The sequence below is a fragment of the Apteryx rowi genome, unplaced genomic scaffold (genome assembly GCF_003343035.1).
Source record: "Apteryx rowi isolate R43461 unplaced genomic scaffold, aptRow1 scaffold_228, whole genome shotgun sequence".
NCBI lineage: Eukaryota > Metazoa > Chordata > Aves > Apterygiformes > Apterygidae > Apteryx > Apteryx rowi.
Genome location: NW_020448619.1, coordinates 1,087,075 through 1,108,562, shown reverse-complemented (window position 1 = coordinate 1,108,562; position 21,488 = coordinate 1,087,075). Strand labels below are relative to the sequence as shown.

Genomic DNA, 21,488 nt, shown 5'->3' with positions numbered 1-21,488 from the left:
AGTGACCAAAGCTCTGATCATGGGCAGAATCTCACAGACGAACAGGAAAAGGGTTTCCTCCAATAGGTCTAAGAATTAGTCCGTCAAACTCAGAATACTAAAGACAAACAAATGTTAAAACCTCCAAATAAATTGGATTCATCTGTCTCCTGACTTGTTATTCACTGAATGTATTAAGCAAACATTTAAATATGAGAACTAGATAATTTATTTGGTCTTCTCAAAAGACTATAATCAAACTCCCCTGCTGAAACACATTTTGTGAACAGTAGAACACTGATGGATTAGAAACTAGCTAACAGACTAGGAGCAAGTATTAGGTCTTCATCCTGACAAGGGTAAACAGAGTGCCTAAATTCCTATGTTGGGATGGATGATTACATTTGTAATGTGAAATAAAAGAGGAATAGGCAGCAGAATGATAAGGAATGAGGAAGAGAAGGAGACCAGTAGGCTACTACTGGAAAGTTCAAGTTCAGAAATAAACCCAATTATTAAACATAGTTGAACTACAGAGACAAATTTGCTTTTTTTTTGTTGTTGTTTTTAAAGAAGTATCTGTTAACTGGCATTTCCTATTTATTCCTGTAGCATTGTCTGTTACTATGTCACTTTATATTACAGGGCTACTTTCCGTTGCTCTTTTTAAAATCAAACTTTGATCACTTCATTGTAGGCCACTCGCAGCCAACATTTGCCTCAGGCAGAGATAGTTTATTTTCTTTTCTTTTGGCACACTTCAGCCAAAATCTTTACCATTGCTCAGAAAGTGCCTACAGCAAAAAAGAATGACCACAGCAAAACTTATGTAGACCTTTGCTTTAAACTGTTTTTGCAACCTCCTTTAGGATGGAGTGGCCTTTGTCAGGTCTTGTGCCACTTGTCCTTCGGTCTAGAAGTGGCCAGCAAACCTTGAGAAGGAAGATACACATACTCATTAAAGTTCACAAGATAAGTGTATTATCAGGCTCGGACTAAATGTGCATGCATATGTGCGTGTAAAATACTGAACAAACAAAACCTAAACCAGAATGCACTATCTGCACTACACACAGAATAAGGCAGGGAAGTAATTGCATATGCAATTTACTAACCTAAAGCACAAGATGAAGCATCTGGGTATTATTTTTCCAAAAGCAAGTGCAGAACAACTTAGTCATCACTGTAAGTGGACAGGAGTAGAATCTCTTCAAATGGTGATCTTCCACATCCTGCATCTGCTCTAGTCTGCCATGCTGCTACAGATACTAGCATGTGCCATTGCAGTCATTCCCTTCCTGCTCCATAACAGCTGGACAAGACTGTAGCAGGTCTGAATTTACATCATAGATTACTACCTTCCTCTTGTCACCACTCTCAAGTAATGTTTAGACCACTGTTTAAGCTGCAAAATGAGCCTATTATAGTATAGTGATTTAGTACTGTGATTTAGTCCCCAAACAGTGACTTATTCACTTCGCTTCTCTTTTTGGAGGAAGGAAATGCTTCAATTAAAAACAAAAACAAAAAAACCCCCAAAACCACCACGCTCTTTGACCTAATCATTCCACTTGAGTTAAGCAGAATTTCCCCTGTGGAAACTGTACAGTTTCCCATGAAGATAGTGAATGATCTGCAAAATGATCTGCAAAATGCCTGTTTTGGGCTCATAAATCGAGGATGCATTTTCTGCCTCAGTTCCCCATGTAGCAAGGAAACCTTAATATTAAAACAAATATTGTATTACTTAAACTGTATTTTAATAGCTTTATTTACAGTAGACACTACTATACAAAATACACACACTGTGTGTTCTAGGCCCAAAGCAATGGTTACCATGTAGGAGATACTGAACATCTCTTCCCCAAAATATAGCCCTGGTAGCAATGGTCCAGAGTGACCATTCAGGAATTCCACAAGTCACAGCAGCTTCCTGGTTACACCCTTCACTCGGTGCTCACAAGTCCACGCTCTTACTGGAAAGGAGGAAAATAAAAAGCTCCCAACCCCAGCTATCTCCATATTTCTTCTCTTACTGGCAGAGGTGTTAAGTAGCACCTCCCACTCAGCAGCAGCTAGATGTCCTCCTAATCCTCTCATTGTTCAGACAGCATAAGGCTTTTTGTTCTACTTCTTCCACGTTCAGGCACAGCAGGCTTGGTCGAGGTTGCACTTGTGACACAAACTCCACTTCACCACACCGAAAATTTCTCAGCTGTAGTGGAGCTGAAGTGGAAGGATAAAAACTGTAACAACTCCATACAGGCCTCCTGCTCCCTTCTAGCACACAACTGTGAAAGTTACTGGGGGCAGGGAAGGGAAGGCCTTGCAACAGCTGCTTGGCATCTGCTAAACCACAAAGGACAGGAAGATTAATGAATGCAGTATGAAAGCAGATTAATGCATTTGGCCAGGACATTTCCAACTTGGAGAAAACAGACTTTTTATAGTGTGAATCGCTGAACTATGTGCTGTTCATGTAGCTGATGCACTGGGCCATGTATCTTTTTCCACCAACAGCACCCTGGCCTTACAGGCAGTGTTACATGATCTCCAAAAGATGTTGTCTCAACAGCAGAGCATCCTCTGGTGAGCTTAACAATTCAACCCCCACAGTGCCTGGACCTGTACCCAAGCAGTATTGTTAGTACAAGCAGCTTGAGGAGATTGTCTCCTTCACACGGTAACGTCCTTTGCACGGTTGTGGCAGCATGAGCTCAGACACCAGCACCCGTGAATTCAAAACTCTTCAAGACTCTAAATTCTGGGATCGTAGTGAGGATTTCCAGGCCTAGTCTTGACTCTACCTGCTGTCCTGGCTGAGGCCAAGTGATTTGAGAGGCCTGCACAGTAACTCTGTTTGGACAGAGACCATTCCATCCCAGGACTGGGAAACTTACTCTGAAACAAAAAAGGCTATGTGTTTCTGCATCGGGGAGTGGAAAGGTGGAGGGGGGAAGCTAACAAAACATGTTCTCCTCCCCCCATACCCCTTTACTGACACCTTAGAACAATTATTATCCTGGTAGTTTTAGCTGATATATTTTCCTGGAATTTGAATGGAAGAGCTCCAAGTTCCTCACCACAACTGGGAGGACCATTCAATATTATGTTGGTGTGTAAAATAAACTTTCATAAATAACATTTTTGTGTAAAGTGACTTTTATATGTTCTATATTTTTGTAGCCACGGTTCTGCTAAGACCTCTTAGATCTACACTGCAGAATTCACAATACCACAGAAATCCTCCAAAGTTCTTGTTCTGTGGGTAGTGAGGGCAGCTCTCCTCCTCCAGCATAATGAGGCAGCTCTTCCCTTCCTTCCCAAGCTGAGCAGCACCCAAGCCACAGTGCTTACCAGGCTGCGGGATCTTAGAGGGCTTCCTGTCTAGGCTGAAATCCAGCAGGATAGGGCGACAGATGAAAGGACTCCTGCACAGGTTCCTTAGGTAGCAGGCGATGAGATCCTCAGGTTCCTCTACACACTGAGGAACAAAAGGGAGCACTGCCAGTGAATTTGTGGAGGAAGGCAGAGAGCCACAGGAACGCCTGCAGCAAAGGGGGGAAATCCAGCCCAACCGAGGCTTGAGCCCAGCACACTGTAAATCATTGCCAGAATAACCTACTCACCGCTGTCCCAGTAGCTTCCCCGTGCTGGATGGACACTCCGCCTCTGCTCTGCACACAGTTCTGCACAGCTTCCCACTCAAGGAGGCTCAGACCCAGCACTGCTGCTACGTGCTGGTTCCTGCACAGCACCAGCGCTTCACCTGTTCCATCCTCCACCAGCACCCTACAGACAGGGCAAGCCAAGAAAGAAGTGGAGGGAGGTCAGAAGGACAAGGCTCTGCTCTTTCATGAGAGAATGGATCTCAGTGAAGAGAGAGGGAGGTTTGTTCATGCCTGGGAAGACATGAACTTCTACCTTTGCTATTCTGCCCATACCCTGTCCTTGACCTGCCTTTCTTTCCCACCCTTAAATGGTGTCATCTTCCCACCTCTTCCCACTTCCAATCTCTCCAGTGCTTACCGTGCACTGGCTTGTCTCACTCCTATGTGCGATGGACAGGGTGGATTGTGCCGGGTGCACTTCCCCTGAAGGAAGAGTAAAGCTACAGCTGTGTATGGGTGGGTATGTGAGAGGGAAGGTGAAGGGCCAGTGCTTCTTTTAAGCCTCCTAAAGAAGTATGCAATGGATTAAGGAACTTCATTTCCAATAAATGTCTAGGGAAGAGTTTGGGGAGAAAAACAACTGCCATAAGGTGGCGAAACCCAACAGCAGTGAATGCGGGGAAAGCAGAGCATTAACACAGCAGGGTTTTCCCCTGAATACCCTCCCCTTCCCTCCAGCCCTAGCTGCAGCCTTGTCTGATATCAGCTGCACACTTCTAATAGTCCCTTTCTATTATGCAAGTCCTTTTCACAAACTGGAAGAAGAGGCTGTGGAATTGGGAGAGGAACTCTATTTCTTCTGTATGGTGGCACAGGACATGTCCGAGTAGAAAACCTGCATGGCTCCTCCCAAACTATCCCTGTGGCAGCTTGAGTACCTCTTTGAAGATGCTGTTGCAAAGTGAGCAAACCCATTGCAGGGACAGAGTCAGTACACAGGACAAGTGGCATAAAATCCGTGCCTGGGGCACGTTTTGTAGGTGAAGTTGCAAGTTGGACAGAAACATTAATGAAGGTGATGAGGCTTCTCCTGCAGGACTAGAAGAGACAGGAATGTGACAAACTTGCAACAGAGAAAACTTTCTTGGGACAGTGAAAGGTCGGAACAGACCCTAGACTCACCTAGAAGGAAGAGGTAAGTGAGAAGCTGGCAGAGACACGATGCTTATACAGCTGGAGGCAATGTATGTGCAATAAACATTATGGAATCTGCAATATGAGAAGGTAGATGTCAGAAACAGCTTGTAGAAACCAAATTACCCAGTCTTCTTGGGATGGCATTTTCTGTAACAATCTGTAACATTGTGGGAAAATCATTTATAGTAAGGACTGAAGAGACAGGAAGGTAAGGACAAGGAATGAGAAAAATGGCAGGTTCTTGTGAGAGGAGAGATTAAGAGACAGTTTCAAAGACAGTAATGGAGGTCAGAGCTGGGGTCTGGGTCAAGGTTCAAAAGACAGGAGTACCTGGAGATTTTGCGTTCCAAGTTCTGGAAAAGGACCTTGGCCCCAGGCAGCAAACCCCAGAGATGCTGCAGGTAGGCGGCAGCAATATAAACATCCAGTACAACAGGGGAGCCGAGGGCAACGGAGACGCTGAGCTTCACGCTGTGATCACTCGCTAGCAGGCTCCCTAAGGTGGCACACAACCACAGACACCATGAGCTCACACACAGCTAGTAGGCTAGTCCACCCGACCTGGCTCTGCTAGAGGTATTTTCCCTCCCATGACAGCGAGGCCATCACTGCTCCACTTCACACACTTTCCAAGCATGGTGTTCCCATCCCCAATGCACACAGAGAGCAGAGTTTCCCAGCCCTGCAGCATGCAATGGGATGCAGAATCCTGCCATATTTCCACCTATTCTCAGGTATACAAGCACAGTTAGCCAAGTACATTGGCTCTGTAAAACAAAGATGCAAGAATCAATCTGTTACCTGACATGGGCTGTCACATCCTTACCTTTCTGCTGTAGGAGACTGAGAGACATAGATGGCTTCTCATTCTTGGGAGAGGCACACAAGGTCCTCTCCACTATCTCACCAGGGAAAGAAACAAGGGAACCTGTGAATCTGAGAGCAGACCAGAATCATGGGGCTTTGTCTTGCTTGAAGACAAGGGGAGAAGAGAAAGGTCTGACCCAGACTGCAGCTACAAAGGACAGGGGGAAATGCAGTGCTGTCACAGTTGAACCCGACTTCCCCAGGGCTTGCTGCCCATGCCTGGCCATAGAGCAAGCTACAGACACGTTCTCCAGCATGTAACAGGCCAACAGAACCCACCTGCTCCTCCACAAGAAAGCCCTGAAACAACAGGTAAGAGTAGCAGATATAAAGGCTAAAACAGGCCACGTACCCATCACAACACTGTAGCTTAGGGGTGCAGAGTAGCTGGGGACAGAAACAGCACAGCTTCCCCCAGAAATATGGTGTGAAGCTGTGACAGTCTAGAGACAGTGTACAGTCCACCTCACTGCCTGTAGGGGAACCTGCCCTTGAGCACCTGAAATACTGGATTCAAGGCAGCTTGCTACAGCCTGTCCTGCCCAGGGAGGTCCCTTGATCTTGCCTTCTGCATCTTCAGGCTCAGGAATGAAGAAGAAAAGGGAGCAGACATCACAGCTTTTCTTTCTGCCTAATTCCTATTAGTTTTCCATGATTAGATGAAGAAGCCAAACAGAGGAGAACTCACTTTACTGTGAGGCACTGGTGAAGATTTCAGTGTGCAGGAATATCACCCCAGATTAAATACGCTTTGTAAAGAAAAGTTTCTAACCCCAGCACTTGTTTGAACAAGTTGCATAAAAAAACAAAACAACAAATAAATGGCCTCATTTTGCCTGCTGCTCCTGCTTCCACTTCTGACTGCATTTTAGCAGAGACCTTTGGCACCTAGTCCACACTATTAGTAGCATGAACGTTTTCTGTATGCCATTTTTCAGCCTTGTCATCTACAATCCCTTTATTTTTCATAAACTGGTTGGGGTCGGTCGGGACTACTTGCACATAGGAAGATTTCCAAACAATATTCCCAGGATGGATAATTCACCACTGGTTTAATGTGGCACGTTCTCCATTCTCTAAAGCTCAACCACCTCTAGTATGAGGTGAACCAACATACCTGTTGCTAAGTACTTCTGGAATGGAGGAAATTCTCTGCTCCATGCCTGTCAGCACTGACCCAGCTGCCAGCTAGAAGTGGAGGAGACAGACTCAGAATGATTGCAGTTTATAGCTACGTCCAGCTAGCAGAGCTATGTCCAGTCAGTCTCAATGGAGACAAGCTCTAAACGCCTAGAACTATTTTACACCAAGCAACTGATGCTTCCTCCCCAAATCAATTCCAAGGCAGGAAAATGTCAAGCCCATCAATGGCCTCTGATGGAGCTTACAGCAGAGCGGTCTCATCAGCACAGCATTCTCTGTCTATAGTTTTCTGAGCTAGTTCTGGAGAGATCTACAAGTTGCCTATGAAAACCCAGAGCAATAGGACACTGCATACCTGACGCTCAGTCAGACAGGAGATCCATGTCTCGTGCTGTAAGTGCCAGGTATCTGGCACAGGCAGGCACATGGGGCAGCATGATCTGCTCAGAAATCTTGCTGGTACAGGTGGAAAACAGAGCTTGTCAAACACTTCCAAGTCCTAAGAGAAGAGTTGCAGTGTAAGGCAAAGGAGGAAATCATTAAGGGAAAGGAGATGAAAGCTATACAGGGAGAAGAGGACCACTGAGGAACAATGGTTAAAATAGATGGATAGATAAATAGATAAAAAACACACACACACTGAACTTGGAGCTCTGAGGATTTTAACTAAGCACAGAACTGAAGCAGATCCTTGGCAAGATGGAGGTCAACTCCAAGCCTCAAAAGAGCTTAGCCACTTCTGCGACTCCTCATCTCCCAGATGTAGCTCTGCAAGAATTCTACAACAGGAAACAGCAAGACAACCTCTTCCTTACCGAGCAGTGGGGGACAATGAAGCGATACAGCCCATCCAAGTGCAGAAATGGAAACCATCGCAGTGATTTCCCCATAAAGAGTAGTAGTGCCTGGGAAAAAAAAAGAGAAGGTGAGAAAAGGTGACGAGAGACGTTAGCAAAAAGGTAGGAAATGAAAAACACAGCAAAAAGAGAGCGAGCCCAGCAGAGGATGTCTTGTGCAAGAAGCAAGGTTAGCACCATCAGGGGTGAGGGAAGGAGGATGCATTTACAGCAAATTGACAGAGAGGAGATGGAACTCCCTTGGGGTGGCAGGAAGGAAGTTACCTGCATAAACACATGTCTGTACCCAAGGCAAAAATCATCCTCCCATTGATTAGAAATCTGGGTCCTTAATTATCAGACAGGTTCCTTCAGAAATCAGCTCACACCCTTATCCAACCACCCCCAAACCACCCCTCCTGCCTCACTTCTTGCTGTGTCATGCCCTCTTCTCCATGATAGTTGGTCTCCTCCAGCTCTGGTAGATTCGCAGTTTTTCTGGGATGGCTCCAGAACTGAGGTCTGCCCAACCACAACACTGTGGCCTGGAAACTGCGCTGCAGCTCCTGCTCTTCTCCATTTCCTTCTCTGGGTAGTTGGTAATTGCGTAACATAAGCCCCTCCTTCTGGGTAACCAAGAACAGGCGAGATATGCAGCTGGTTCTTCCCGTGCTGCTCTGGTCCCTCTGACAGCTCTCATTTCTCTCAATATTTGGCCTGGAATCCTCTAATTTCAGCACTTTTGTCTCTGGAATTTCCAGCTCAGATGCTGAGCCACCATCATCCTTTTTCTTCAAAGAGGAGCTGTTTCTGCTCCTAGGACCTTCCTGGATTTGTACTTCAGGAGCCTGGAGAACCAGTGCATCCTCAAAGTAGAACTGCACATACACACTGAAATGAGAAGTAGTAGCATTAACACTCCCTGTTGCTGACATATGGCCTTCCAAACCAAGCAGCTGTGACTGCCCAGCAGGTATTCAGAAAAAGGCAGCTGCCAGGCTGGATATATTCTGAACAAAACAGAGAAGGCAGATTTGTTGCTGATACAGATCTCCCTTCCTGGGAGTAACAAAGGGGAGTTGCTTTGGCACTGAAATACTGTGCTGATAAGCAGCTTTACTATAGTCCTAAATAACTGTGGAATTGTAGAGTGATTCTACCCAGGTAATGAGTAAAGGCACTCACCTGTTTTTTTTCTCCCTCACATGCTCTAGATTTGCCAGCTGTTTCCAGAAGGGAAAATCACTCCGAAGGAATCTCTCCACTACAAGCTGGTAGGCTTCCACTTGCAAAAGAGAGCCTGCAAACACAACAGAGAAGAGAGATGAGCTAATAAGAGGAGAATATAAAAACAGCAAGCTCAGTTTCCTCATTTTAAAGTCACGAGGCCAAGCAGTGACAGTTCAGCATCTCCATACCAAATCTCCTCTTCCTCTTTTCGGAGCAGGATAGCAGAACAACAAAAGCCCAGCACGCTCAAGTTTAGCTTAGTGGGACATACCTATGAGAGCTGTATTGGCAAAGGGGCTACCATCTTTATGGGATATCACACAGGGAAGTGTGCTGCTCTTGTCCTGCAGATGGAGGGAGCTGCTCCTGGAGGAAACTCTCAGCACACCCAATAATATCTGCAACAGAAAGGAAGCTGCAAAGAGCATCAAACAATTCCCAGCTTTGAAGGCCATAAAGCAAAGAGTACATAACAGCAGCCTGAAATCAGCCCGTGCTCAGCACACCACAGGTTAGAAAAGCAGTGTCATCCCCTAAGAGAAATGGGCATGTATCAGAAGCACATGTGCTGGAAAGGATGGGGACAACAGGGAGCTCTCAGGGCACAGACAGTAAAGGGAAGAAGGCACCTACCACTCGGGGCTGAAAACTTCCTGCTGAGAGCATGCAGTAGGACCAGGCCAGTCTGCGATTCAGCTCCTGGGTGCCCATGTGCTGTGCCTCTGAGGGGGACAGCAGCTGCGACGGACAGAAGTTGTCCCAGCTCTTCTGTTTTGCCATGCAACACAATTTAGACAGAGATGGGGCCTGGCATGGGGGGTCCAGGGTCCAGTACTGGGGGGGGGGGGCAAAAGAAAAAAAAAAAGTGACTTTCTTCTCATCAAACAAACAAGAAACAGCTTGCAGAGTACTGTCCCACCTGCTGCAGTGGACACTGGTGTCTTTTTGCTAGCATTTCATTATAAACATCTCTTGTTTCCTCTCTGTCTGATACCATTCCTTGCAGAAGGGGGACAAGGAACTTCTCAGCAGCTCCACAGTCTTGGTGCACAGAGCTATGCAACAGTCGCCGGCATCCAAAGAAACAAGAAAACCTGAAAAAAGTTAGAGTTAGAGGCATTAGTAGTCCTCACTTTTTAGGGGGCTTTGCGCATAATTCAGGGATTCTTTTGGTTTGTTACAAGTGAGTATGGGGTGCAGGAACAGAGCTAAGGAGACTGCAAAAAGAACATGAAATGATTAAAAAAAGGAGCACTTAAGAGTGATGTAGATTTACGTCAGGCAACCAGACAAGGAACAGGAAGATATACAGAAATGGAGAGACTGGCAAAACCCCAAAACACAAGTGTACAGAAGAACCCACCCAAAGATAATCTCCCTCTAAGTCATACAAACAGATCTCCCTGCATTTTGGCTAAGCTTGATATGATTACTCATGTTAGGTATACTTGACTTACTTTCCCAGGATGAAAATCACAAGGCAGAATAAAATACACACAGTTTGCTCTCATTCATTTTTTCCTTGTATTGAGTTCCTTTCAGAAATCTAGCTCACTGTTTTTGCATGCCTGGAAGTGGCCACACTGCCAGTCAAAAAAAACTTACTAATAGAAGGTGAAGTCAAATAAAAAGAGATAGTAACTAATTCACTGGAACAATTTTGAAGCAACAGAAGGAGCTGGCAATCATACTGAAAGTAACTGAAAAAGCTAATAAAAAATGAAACTTGTAGCTAGCACTCATTCCAGAGGCAGAATTGAAGCTGTTTTATTAGAGAGCATAGTAAAACTTCATGATGCCAGTAAAGCATATGAAGACAGTGCATTCTATAAAATGCTATTAATTGACTGCCTGAGATTAAATGTACACCTGTTTGTTTTTAAGCTCTGAGGCAGCGGTTACAGTGATACCATAATTATATCAGAACACACAAATATTTTCACTAACAGAACCTAGAAGTAAACCCAGAAACTGGCCTAGAGCTGTAGTGCAAACAGACAGCACAGCTGTCAGGGAAAGTGAGCTCTACATCAGAAAGCCATCTGGGAGGCTCAGGGATAAGCATGCACAGGAAAACTTGCTAGGACAGAGGTTCTCAAACAGATGCTCACACTACTGACAATATTCAGAACATCTCAAGGCAATATGCAGAGCCACTCCTGCTGCTCAGACTTGGCTCCTCACAAAAGCCAGTACCTACAGGTCTCTGTATGGGCTGTGATCTGATTCTAACAGCAGTTTCCAGCTCCAGCCACAATGCCCACCTTGATTTGCCAGGCAAACCAGGTTGGAAGGTGCACATCCCTACAGGGCTTCCATATTTCAAGAAAAAAGTTCTCAGGCAGCAGTATGTGAGCACATGCTCTGGGGTACTGCAGCTTCCAGAGAACAGTGGGCTTACTGCACGTGCACTTAAAAAACATACAGGAATTCCTGGTAAGAGCAATTGCAAGGTACAAGTGACTGGACTACCAGAGGATGGGAAATCTAGATGTATGTTAAGCTTATGCTAGTAAGCCAGAAGCAATTGCTGCTGCCATTAGTAGTACTCAAGCACAGTAACTTTGTGAACATCCAGTCTAGAGGTGCCCAGATAGCCTACAAAACATATTTCCTCGTAGCCTGGCTTCAGAAGGACTGTCCTCACCTCTCCTCGAACGTCTCCAGGAGGCTCACCAGCCAGAGGTAGAGTGGCATGCCAAGATTATAGCGGAAGAGCAGCTTTAAGTAGAGATTTCCTGAAGAGACAGTTGGCTGGTAGAAGGTGCTGAGCCTTGAAAAACTCTTCAGCACAACAGTGCTGTTCAGGCAAGCACCAAGTACAATGAAATGGAAGGATACCAGAGGTTTCTGTAGGAGGTGGACATCGACGAGCTAAGAAACACAGACATACAACTTAACGGAGAGGAGATGGCTGCTCTGTCACCATTCCCCAAAACTATCACCCCACATCAAATGCTTTGGCTCTCCATTGGATAAATGATAAGCCCAATGGGCCTCGAAAGATCTGACATTGCTTAGGGAGGAATCATATAACTATCATTTCAACTCCTATGGCCAAGCCCAGACAGTCAGATCCCTGGTTTTGTGCTAGGCACTTGCTGACAAAGATTTAACATTCCTGTTAAATATATTCCCACATACTCACGAGCTGTCCCCAGGGCCTGGGTCTTATTCACTGAATGCTTTATTTCTTGTCAGTCTCATAAACTTTACCTTCACGCATGCTCCTGGTCGGAGTCCATGTGCAGAGTTCAACAACTGCTGGTAAGCAAGGCACAAGCAGACTTTGTTATCTAGTTCAAAGAGACCAGCTTGGGCATTGAGTACTTTGGTGACAGTCCCCTAAATAAAAAACAAACAGTTAAACTGCTAACAATCAGTTATCAAACAGCAAAGTTAAGGGAGTGTACAGATTCCTAGAATATAAAAGACTCAGTGGCCTGAGTCACAGGGAAATACATCTGCGAGGCAAAGGAGACCATGCAGATCAGGAGCTGAAGCCCCAGGAGCACGAGTGGGTAAAGGCTAATGTTACAAATTCTTACCACATACGAGATGATCTTGGACTCTTTGGTTGATCCTGGCCTTTCCTCTTCAACCCCCAGCTCTGAGGAGTCACTGAACTGCACAGAAGCCTCAGGTGAAGCAGACTGAGGGGATTCTCCTTGCCAAGCACTGTCCAGGGGCTGCTCCTTCACCTGCTTGGCACAGTAGGGCAGGAGGCACGAAGAGACACCAGTGACAAACGCCCTTTGCCCAGATTTCTTCAGACTGGACATACTCAGGCCTGTTATTATGTACCTGTGGCCCAGCTGGAGGACATGGTGCCATGACAGCTGGTTGGGTTTCTAGAGCAGAGAAACCAAAAACAACATGAGCATCTCCTGCATTGAAGAAAATTCTTCCTCGGGCCCTGATAACCCAATCCAAAATCTTTTCTGCCATGACAACTGCATCACACACTACCATAAGTGAGAAATTTGCAAACTATTCAGGGGCACTGCGACTGCAGGAGGAGGAGGTCTGTATTTCTGCATGGCATAGCACTAGACTTCTTATGCACAAGGACTGTTGTAGGTCACATGGAATAAAAAAATAGCGTCAACAGTAAAACAATGAATAAACCAAACTGGGAAGTCAAGGGCAAGCCTCAATGAATGGATCAACCAGCATCTACATAGATACAGCTGGTAAATTTGTGGGCAAAGTTCCAAGAACTTACCCGCACCAGCACAGGGACCCCAACAGCTGAAATGAAGCACTTCAGAAACAGAAAGAAGAATGTCTTGTGGTGAATACAAAGGAGAGGGCTGAGTTTGGCCAGCTCACCTGCCACATTGAGCTTTGATCTTTTCTTGCATGGAATCCTAGAGGTAAATTGAGGAGGCAAACAAAATCAGAGATGAAAGAAGAACTCAAAAATATGCCAGAAGCAAAGTACACAAATATGCAACAAGCATGTTCTAGAAATAAAGGATCCAACAAAGTAATAAAAAGCATCTCTCTCAGAGAGGCATGATGTTTTCAAAACAATACTTGGCTACAAAATGATTACCTTAATTTTTATATACTAAATCCCTTAGACATTTTTAAAACCCTTAATATTTGGAGAGAGCAAGATTGAGTTGAACAAATTCACTTGTTCCAAGACAGTGGCCAGATTATGAAAAGCTTTAGCACAAACGAGAAGCTAATTATAGGTCAAAAGGAAGTAAAATAAGTCACAAGCAATTCTTCAGCAGAAAACAGAACTTGATATTGTAGATCCATGCAATGTGACACTGTGGAAGCTCTAAGCTTAAAAACAAAAGTGGCCTGAAAGCAACAATGGTGTCTTCCTGACAAACTTGGCACAGGGTGAAAGAGCAGCAAAACTCAAAGCAGATGGGGGGGGGGGAGGGGAAGGAGAGAGAGGGAAAACATTTCTTCAGTCATTTCTATTTGTCACATTTTCACTTCGACTCCTACTGGACTTAAATATAAGCATCCCACTTATTCTAAACAAACAGATATTCTTGATTTTCAGACATAAAAGCAATTATGTAACTTTATGACTTTTTTTTTTTTAAAGAGATACCAAAACCTCAACACACACAAGTACCAGGAACATTAAAGATGTTATCAGTCAAGTCATTAAAGGATCATCTCAGCCAACCAGATATATATCTTAATAACACACAGTGCATCTGTACATGGTTGCAACCACTGCATTTGAATTGCACGATACTTTCCACTGTACAGTTCAAATTTCAATTACGCAAAATTCTTACAATCTTTTCTCTGATCAGTTTTTAATTTCTACTACTTGCAGTGTTTCTTTTTGTACTCAACAGAGCAAGTGATGCCCGAGGAAGCTGGACACATCTCACACACAAAAAGAGCAACAAAGCAGAGCAATAGAACCTAAACAGCCTGCTTTGATTCTCTTTACCCTGCAGTAATTGTGGTTCTTCAAACTGTTAAAGCTATTATAGACTCCGCTACAGATGGGCATAGACTCATGTGCACAAAGCCACATGATTCTGAATAAACATAGACTGGTGTTGCACACAGGCCCTGTGTTTCCTTGTACTTTTATACAAGGGCAAAGATTGCTTTAGTATCTTTCAGTTCCTGGTATTGACAGCAAATGGAGTGCTAATCTCCTAACCTGCCATCATACTTTTCTGTCATGTCAAGAAGGTACAGTTTAACCAAGGTGAGGGGCTCTATCTTATGCCTATGTAGTTCTCAAGTGCTGGCCTGCTTCCAGCATAGGCTAAAGATGTCAGCAACCTGTCAAGGTGTGGCTAAAGGTTCAGTTGTATCTGCCAGCTGATCACAGGCAGAGATAAAAATTTATAGCTTATGTTTGTGATCAGAGTTTGCTCTGCTAATAGGATAGAAATCATGACAAAAATACATCTAGATGGTCAAAGAAGTTCAGTCCCAGTAAAAGGGCAGGGAAAAGCTCATCACACATTCTTTTACCTAATTTCTCTCCAGGTGTCAAATGTGGTTAGGTAAAAAACTATAGCCTGAGAACTTGTGCTGCAGAGATAAAAACCTTAAACATAAGGTAAAATATCAGACAATGAATAAGAATACCACAAATTTCAAAACCGCAGCATTGGTGTTCTATGTTTAGGACAAATCTTTAACAGACAGGTAGACAAGAAGACTGTCAATACTGCTAAATGAGAAGTCAAAACCTGTTTTACTCCACCGAAACATGCCTCAATCTACAACATGGATTTTGAGATACTGCAATACAGAGTAGAATCAAGGTCAAGCACAGCTTGAAGTTGTGAAGCTGAGTCCAAATCATGCAAAGTTGTCCATATGAAAACACTTCTACTTAAAGACTATTTTTGCCTGTCAGATTTAAGAAACTCTCATCAAAAATCTGTCATTAACTGCTGTGTCTTAGCACTGCCCTGTCAGAGTTACCACGACTAGGATTTCCTCTCAAGTAGGCAGAGATTCTCTAAGCTTTGTTTTTCAGAGTAGGGGTCAAGGTACAAAATTCTCTTCTAACTCTGCAGCAACCAGAGAGCTGAAGCAAGTACTCAATGTATAGGTTCTTTACACTAACTAGTATCTGTTACACCCATCCTACAACAGATTTCTCCCACCACATAGGAAGGGTTTATACGCAACTTCAGGTCTGCCATTTTAGAAAACCATTTACAGGAGGTTTACTACAGTTGGGGTACAGTTAGTGTGGAGAAGCGGCTGCACAGAAAAGTGTTGATACCAAAACTCAGTACCAATGAGTCATGTCTGTTTAGGAATCTGACTGTGCAGATGGGGCACATGCATCCATTAAGCAGAACATATATGGCCACTGAGCAGCAACACAAGCTGTATTTTCACTATTGCAAAAAAAATAAACCAATCAGGGTTTAGATAATGATGCAAATATTTATTATGTAAAAAATTTGATTTCACTAAACTCAGGTGTACAGACACGTTGCTACAACAGAGCACAGTTAAAACTAACGTGGACAATAGGTCAGATATCAGGGACAGGCAGAGGGGCTTTAATTTAAAAAGAGCCTAACAGCAAAAACTAAAATAAGAAAATAATTTCCTTGTTTAGAAAATTCTGTTGAGCTAAACCAAATACTTACGCTTAAAGTAAGTTTCTCAAAAGCAGATAAACCCAATTAAAACAAAAGAAACTAAAGCAGCCTGACTAATGACTTTTTAGTGTTATCAACTTACATTAAGACTTGAGAAGATAATATTTTATCTAGCACAACCTGAAATTATGAACTTGAATATGACTCACAAGTCCATTGATTATACTTTGACATACTTTAAGTATTATCTGCATTAAAGACAAGTTACTCTATCAGGGTCTTTATCTTAGCAATCTAATTAGAATTTGACCAGTGGTTTATACTAATTTCATAATAGAATCTAGAATTACTTCTCAAAAATACTTTTGGTTTGCTGTAGGTTCAAAAAATTAAGTTGTGCTAATTAAAATAGTGAATTTCAGCTTAAATGAAAGTTCTTCTGAATGATAAATTTGTTTTCATATCTTTTCTATATTATCAAAATATACCAGAAAATAATCTACAATTATTTTATTGTGTTAAGATACAGAATAAAAACTTGCAACAAACTCCTGGAAAACACAGCTGATTACCGAAAAATGGCTTTATTGTGTAACTTATTTCCACCATTCACCCTTTCTCTTCCACCTTTGACAGAAGCGTAATTTGGCTTTTCCCAAGCCAAGTGCTCCTCATGGTGCTGGCAAGTAAGCCTGCCAAACAACAGCAGTAGCACTGTGATGCAGTTAAGTGCACTACACGTTTACCTGGAGATAAGCAGTGGCTCAGCTGCTGCTGGGTAGATGACAGGAATGGTGTCTAGTACTTTCTTCGGGAGGAGATTTACTGGTACTGGATCCATCAGGATTTCCACATACCCCACTGTGCCCTGGTCAGTTTGTGGTATATATGCCCAGCTTGGGAAGAGGAACAGCGATTCCAGCCACTCAAGTTCAAAATGCAGGATCTAAGACAAAGGATAAAGGGTACCGTAGTTTGAGATGAGCTACAGTACATTTTCTCACTGCTACCTACAGTGTTAATCTACTATCACCTACAAAGTTAACCTGCTTTTCCATGCACGTCATGAGCTCTTGTTCTACTGCTGGGATTCATTACTGAAAGACAGCAGTGTTTTCTGCCCGCTCCCCTACTTCACAAGAAATTCTGTGCTTCCAGATGCAAATCTGGAACAGATTTGCTGAGCTCTAGGGCTAGCATTTCCTGGGTTCCAGTCTCTCCCTCCCAGCAAGGTGAGAATTAATTCACTGCAGGGCTTAGTTATTTCCAGACTACTTTCCTGATCTTCTCACCTGCTTTCTTTTCTCTGTGTTTTCAGTTTGACGCTCATCCCAGTGTAACTAACACACTTGCACCTAATCTTCAGCTCCTCGGTAAGCACAATCTCGCTGCTCTTCCATCATCATTCTGTGGTCTATGGTCCATGGCCTCTTATTTAGATTCCCCTTATTATGACCTTAAGAAGGCTTTCAATCTAATATCCCTGTCACCCAAGCTTTTATTTCCTGAAAATATGTCATCAATGTGTTGCTGAATGCCCAGTACAACTCCCCAGAAAGTTACTGCTCCTCCACTGGTTGAAATTCAACAGAGGATATTGCTATCATCTCCAGGCCTCCCAGGCCACCTCATACTGTTGAGAATTTAACAGAACTGGATATTAGGCTTCCCTATCTCTTTTCCCCAAGCAAGTACATTCAATATTTGTACTCCTAGCAATGACAAATTTGACATGGTCTATCCTCTCCCCAGAATGTGAGCTTGTTGTTTTCTCACCTGTAACAAAAATGCGTTCTCTCCCTAGCTACAGTCTGGCAGACCATCTGAAGCCCCTGGAGGTCTGTGACAACTTCCCCAGAAGTGGAAATAAACACATAATCCATCAGACTGAGGACATACCTCACAGGGAATTATCCCAGTATTGTCTTTCACATATAGGCAACCATCTACCAACTTCTCTTTGTCCTCTTGCCTTCTGTCTGTTAAATAGCCAACCAAAATCAGATAAGCCCGTGGCAAAGAGCTCTGCATGGGTAAAGCACCCTGTCCTTGACGAGCCCATTCCTTAAATTCATTAGTGCTCCAGGTCAGGTGGCTGCAGCATGGCATGCTCTGTTGATGCTGTAGGTCAGAGACAGAGATGAAACTGGAAAAAAAGAAAAGTAAAGACATAGAACAATGTAGGAGAAACCCAATCTGCAGAGTTTGAAGATAACGGTGATCCTTGCAGTGGCCCAGAGCCCAGCTAAAGCCAAAGGAACCTTAGCTATTGGCATGGTCTGATGATACCACATGGCAAGAAGCAACCCATTCACTTGCAGTTGTTAAGGATCTCTCTCAGCATGTCTGTTCTGCTTGAGCATCATCTCTGAAAACAGACACCCTTTTGTACTACAGTCACCTGGTTAGGCAGGCAGAAGACTTGAGGAAAAAAAACAAAATAATTGAGGGTTGACAAACAGAACCTTTTCAACATGTGTGGGGGAAGATGGGAGGGAGAACAGTTATCAGTTCAGGCATTTTTAGCTTGAATGGGAGACACCATGAGAAAATCCCAGCTCAAGGCAGTCTACTTGTCAGCAAGGAACGCTGGTAAATACAGACTGTTTTCATCATTAGGTGCTATGAAGTGCTATCAAGCTAGTGATCTCAGGCTGTGCCTTCACTTCCAAGAACGCATTCAGACCAGCCCCTTGAAACTTGAAGCCTACCCTCTTGTTTTTGTTTTTTTTTGTTTGGTTGGTTTTTGAAGGGAGTTTAACACTAAATATCAACTACAGATGAAGCTGTTTCCAGTTTAAGCATCTACTATGCTTAAACCGACCAAGGTACTGAATATGGGAGAACAAGACAGCATCCTCACTAGATTCTCAGCCTTTTCAGTGTTTATATGATTGTGGTAGCATTCATCATCACCGTTTACATCTTAGCTGTCTATGCTAGAGAATTAACAAAAGCCCTCTGTCCATGCTAACCATCAACACTGACAGAGCTAATACAAACTGGTCTCCAGCTAGTAATTTAGTACTTGTTTCCAGTGAGGTTAGCTGACAATTTTAGGTTGTGAAACTAGCTCTACTCACAATGCCCACTTGCTCAATAGTGGGAGATAATCAAATTTAAATAAGATGAATTTGAGGAGTTTCACTTCATTAGTCAGTTATCAAAGGTTCAAAGCCAGAGTCTTGCCTAGATGAGTGATGGGCCTGAATCAGCTACTGCTACAAATAATATTTACATAACAAATTAATCAGAAGAGATAAATATATGCAGATACTTATGCTGTGTATTGGGCAGGAACCCAAACAGGAGAAGGATCACCTGAAAAGGATAGAGGCAAACTGCTCCATCCTGAAGGACATTAGAGACAGAGCACCACTGGTAATAATGCTGATATCTACAAGCAGGATACAGTGCTGCTCTCATTTTCATTACATATGTTGATTGCTTCTTGGGACAAACTAAAACTACAACAGTATGCTGAATCCTGGTTATCACATACAGAGAACTACCGGTCCCTCTTCTGGTGCTACAGAGGTTGATGGTTAGCTGCAGATAGAATATCCTTACAAGCAAACAGCCTACCGACCTCATACAAGATAAATATCAACTTCCTTTAACTCTTCTCTATGAATTGCCCTGAATAAAAACCAAACACTGGTTTTAGCATTATAAAATATAGTCTACACAAAAAAATATGGCTATGAAATGAGATCAGTTTAGCTGGCGTGGAAGATCTACCATGCAGGTTTACGGATTGTCAGTTTAAAATTAAAGACTCCAAGTCCCTAGCCAGTTCCAGCTGACTTTGTCCCAATACCAGCCGTGCCAGGGGTTTTAGCAGACCGTAAGTGCCTCACTGTAAGTCGGAGCAAGAGAGGAATTGATATAGGGGAGCCAGACCTTCCAGTCTAGATCCTGCTCAGCAAGTTGCATCTTTTTCACGACAGTAAGCACTCAAAAGCCTTTCACCAGCTAGAACAAGGACGAGGCTATCCTAGATTCTCCCTCCGTGAAAGCACACGCCCGAGAGCAAAGCTTGGCCGGCTAACAGTCTAGGAGACGGGGCACAGAGAGAAATCTCCTGCAGGATCCCCGTGGGAAGGCGCCGCGCAGCGCCGCAGCTGGCTCCGAGCGAGGTGCTCTACTTTGGTTACACACCCTGCCGGCCGCAGACCGGCGGATCCGGCGCTTTATCGCACCGCAAGCGCGCCCGGGGGCGCCCCGACGCCCAGCGAGCGCGCGCGGTTACCTGTCTCCAACGGTAGCCCCCCCTCCCTTCCCCCCACATCCGGGGCAGGCAGCGTACGGGGGAAGGTGCAGCCCTCCCGCCCGCCGGGCCGCTGCCAGCGCTCGTGGGGGGCTCGCGGGTGGGCTCCCCGAGGGTGGGCCCTCGGCGAGGGGATTTGCGTGGGGGCGAATTACCCCCCCGCGCGACCGCCGAGTGAGAGTGTTTGTGTGTGGGGGGGGTGCCTTCCCGCCAGCACGTGCGGCGCATGCGCGAGACTCGCGCCCTCGCGCGCAACAGTCGCAGGGAGCCTCCCCTCCCCCCCGCGGTCACCTGTAGCCGAGCGGCAGGTCCCCGCCGCCCGCGCCCCGCAGGCACTGCAGCACCGCGTCCACCGGCGCCGCCCTGCCAGGCCCCTCGCGGGCAGGCAGCGCTCGGCGGGCGAAGGCCTGGGCCGCCTGCAGCCACCGCTGCTCCTAGGGAGAAGCAGAGAAGACAGGACTCAGCGCCGCTTCCCGCGACGCGGGGAGGGGAGGGGAGGGGAGGGCCCGGGGCCCGCCCGGGTCACTCACCGCCGCGCTGGGCTCCGCCATGGCAGCGCCACGACGGGCCGCTCGGCTCACGGCGTTGCCGTGGCAACGCGGCGGCGGAACCCGGCCAACCCGCCTGCGCGACGCAGCGGCCCCCAGTCTCCGCCCCCTCTTGTCCCTTCGGCCAATCGGCGCCGCCGCCCAACGCCCCGGTAAGCGGGGGGAGGGGAGGGCGCGGCGCCTTCCCTCGTTTTCAGGCGTTAGGACCGTGCGCCGCGGACCGGTGCAGAGGGCAGATACGGGGGTCCCGGGGGGTGGGAAGGGGGGACTCAGGCTGGGGCTGGGGTCGTTCTGTAGAGCCTGTTTTTCGGACCGGTGGCGGCGGGGGCCCACAGGCAGGGAATAAACTGAAGTGACCCCTGAGAGAAATCGGTTTTGCCTGCTCTGGTGGAATCTGGGAAGTGGATGTATGCTGATATGTTTGACATTAATGTAAATGTCAAACCTGCTCCCAGCTATAAAATCTTTCCCCCCACACCTTCCCCAAAGATCTGGAAAGCCTCAAGAAGGGTCAGAAGTGCTTATGTGAACATTCATGGGGATTTCTCTGAAACTTATGCAGTTCTTCAGAAAGTTTTTTTGGAAGGTTGAAGGTCCATGAGGATTGAGAGGTATGCCTCATCTACTAATGTGACAGTATGAGATAAATTTGAATCAGTTCTTTAAGGGTGTGATTTCCTCCTCCACAGAATGTATTCATCAGTGCATGAGAATTTTTTTCTTTAGGGAATAATTTTGCA

At 45.2% G+C, this 21,488-nt stretch overlaps 1 protein-coding gene across 5 annotated transcripts; it reads right to left on the bottom strand.

The window, feature by feature from the left end:
* Positions 1–567: 567 nt before the first annotated feature.
* On the bottom strand, positions 568–20,766 carry CTC1 (CST telomere replication complex component 1). Of its 5 annotated transcripts, none has more exons than XM_026065472.1 (24): positions 20,731–20,766; positions 20,492–20,634; positions 17,830–18,076; positions 16,677–16,876; positions 13,089–13,233; positions 12,412–12,714; positions 12,080–12,208; positions 11,511–11,737; positions 9,783–9,957; positions 9,497–9,697; positions 9,135–9,264; positions 8,819–8,933; positions 8,062–8,524; positions 7,613–7,702; positions 7,153–7,296; positions 6,772–6,842; positions 5,614–5,723; positions 5,118–5,283; positions 4,773–4,859; positions 4,529–4,688; positions 4,009–4,073; positions 3,609–3,771; positions 3,337–3,463; positions 568–911 (listed from the first exon to the last, which is right to left on the bottom strand). In XM_026065472.1, the coding sequence occupies exons 1-24, from the start codon at positions 20,749–20,751 to the stop codon at positions 865–867; spliced, it is 3,729 nt and encodes a 1,242-aa protein (XP_025921257.1). In that variant the 5' UTR covers positions 20,752–20,766; the 3' UTR covers positions 568–864. The 5 variants fall into 5 exon arrangements, with proteins under 5 accessions (XP_025921257.1, XP_025921254.1, XP_025921255.1 ...); XM_026065469.1 differs by lacking the exon at positions 568–911 and adding an exon at positions 922–2,205; XM_026065470.1 differs by lacking the exon at positions 568–911 and adding an exon at positions 922–2,205 and having other exon boundaries at positions 9,135–9,261.
* Between the last annotated feature and the right edge of the window lie 722 nt (positions 20,767–21,488).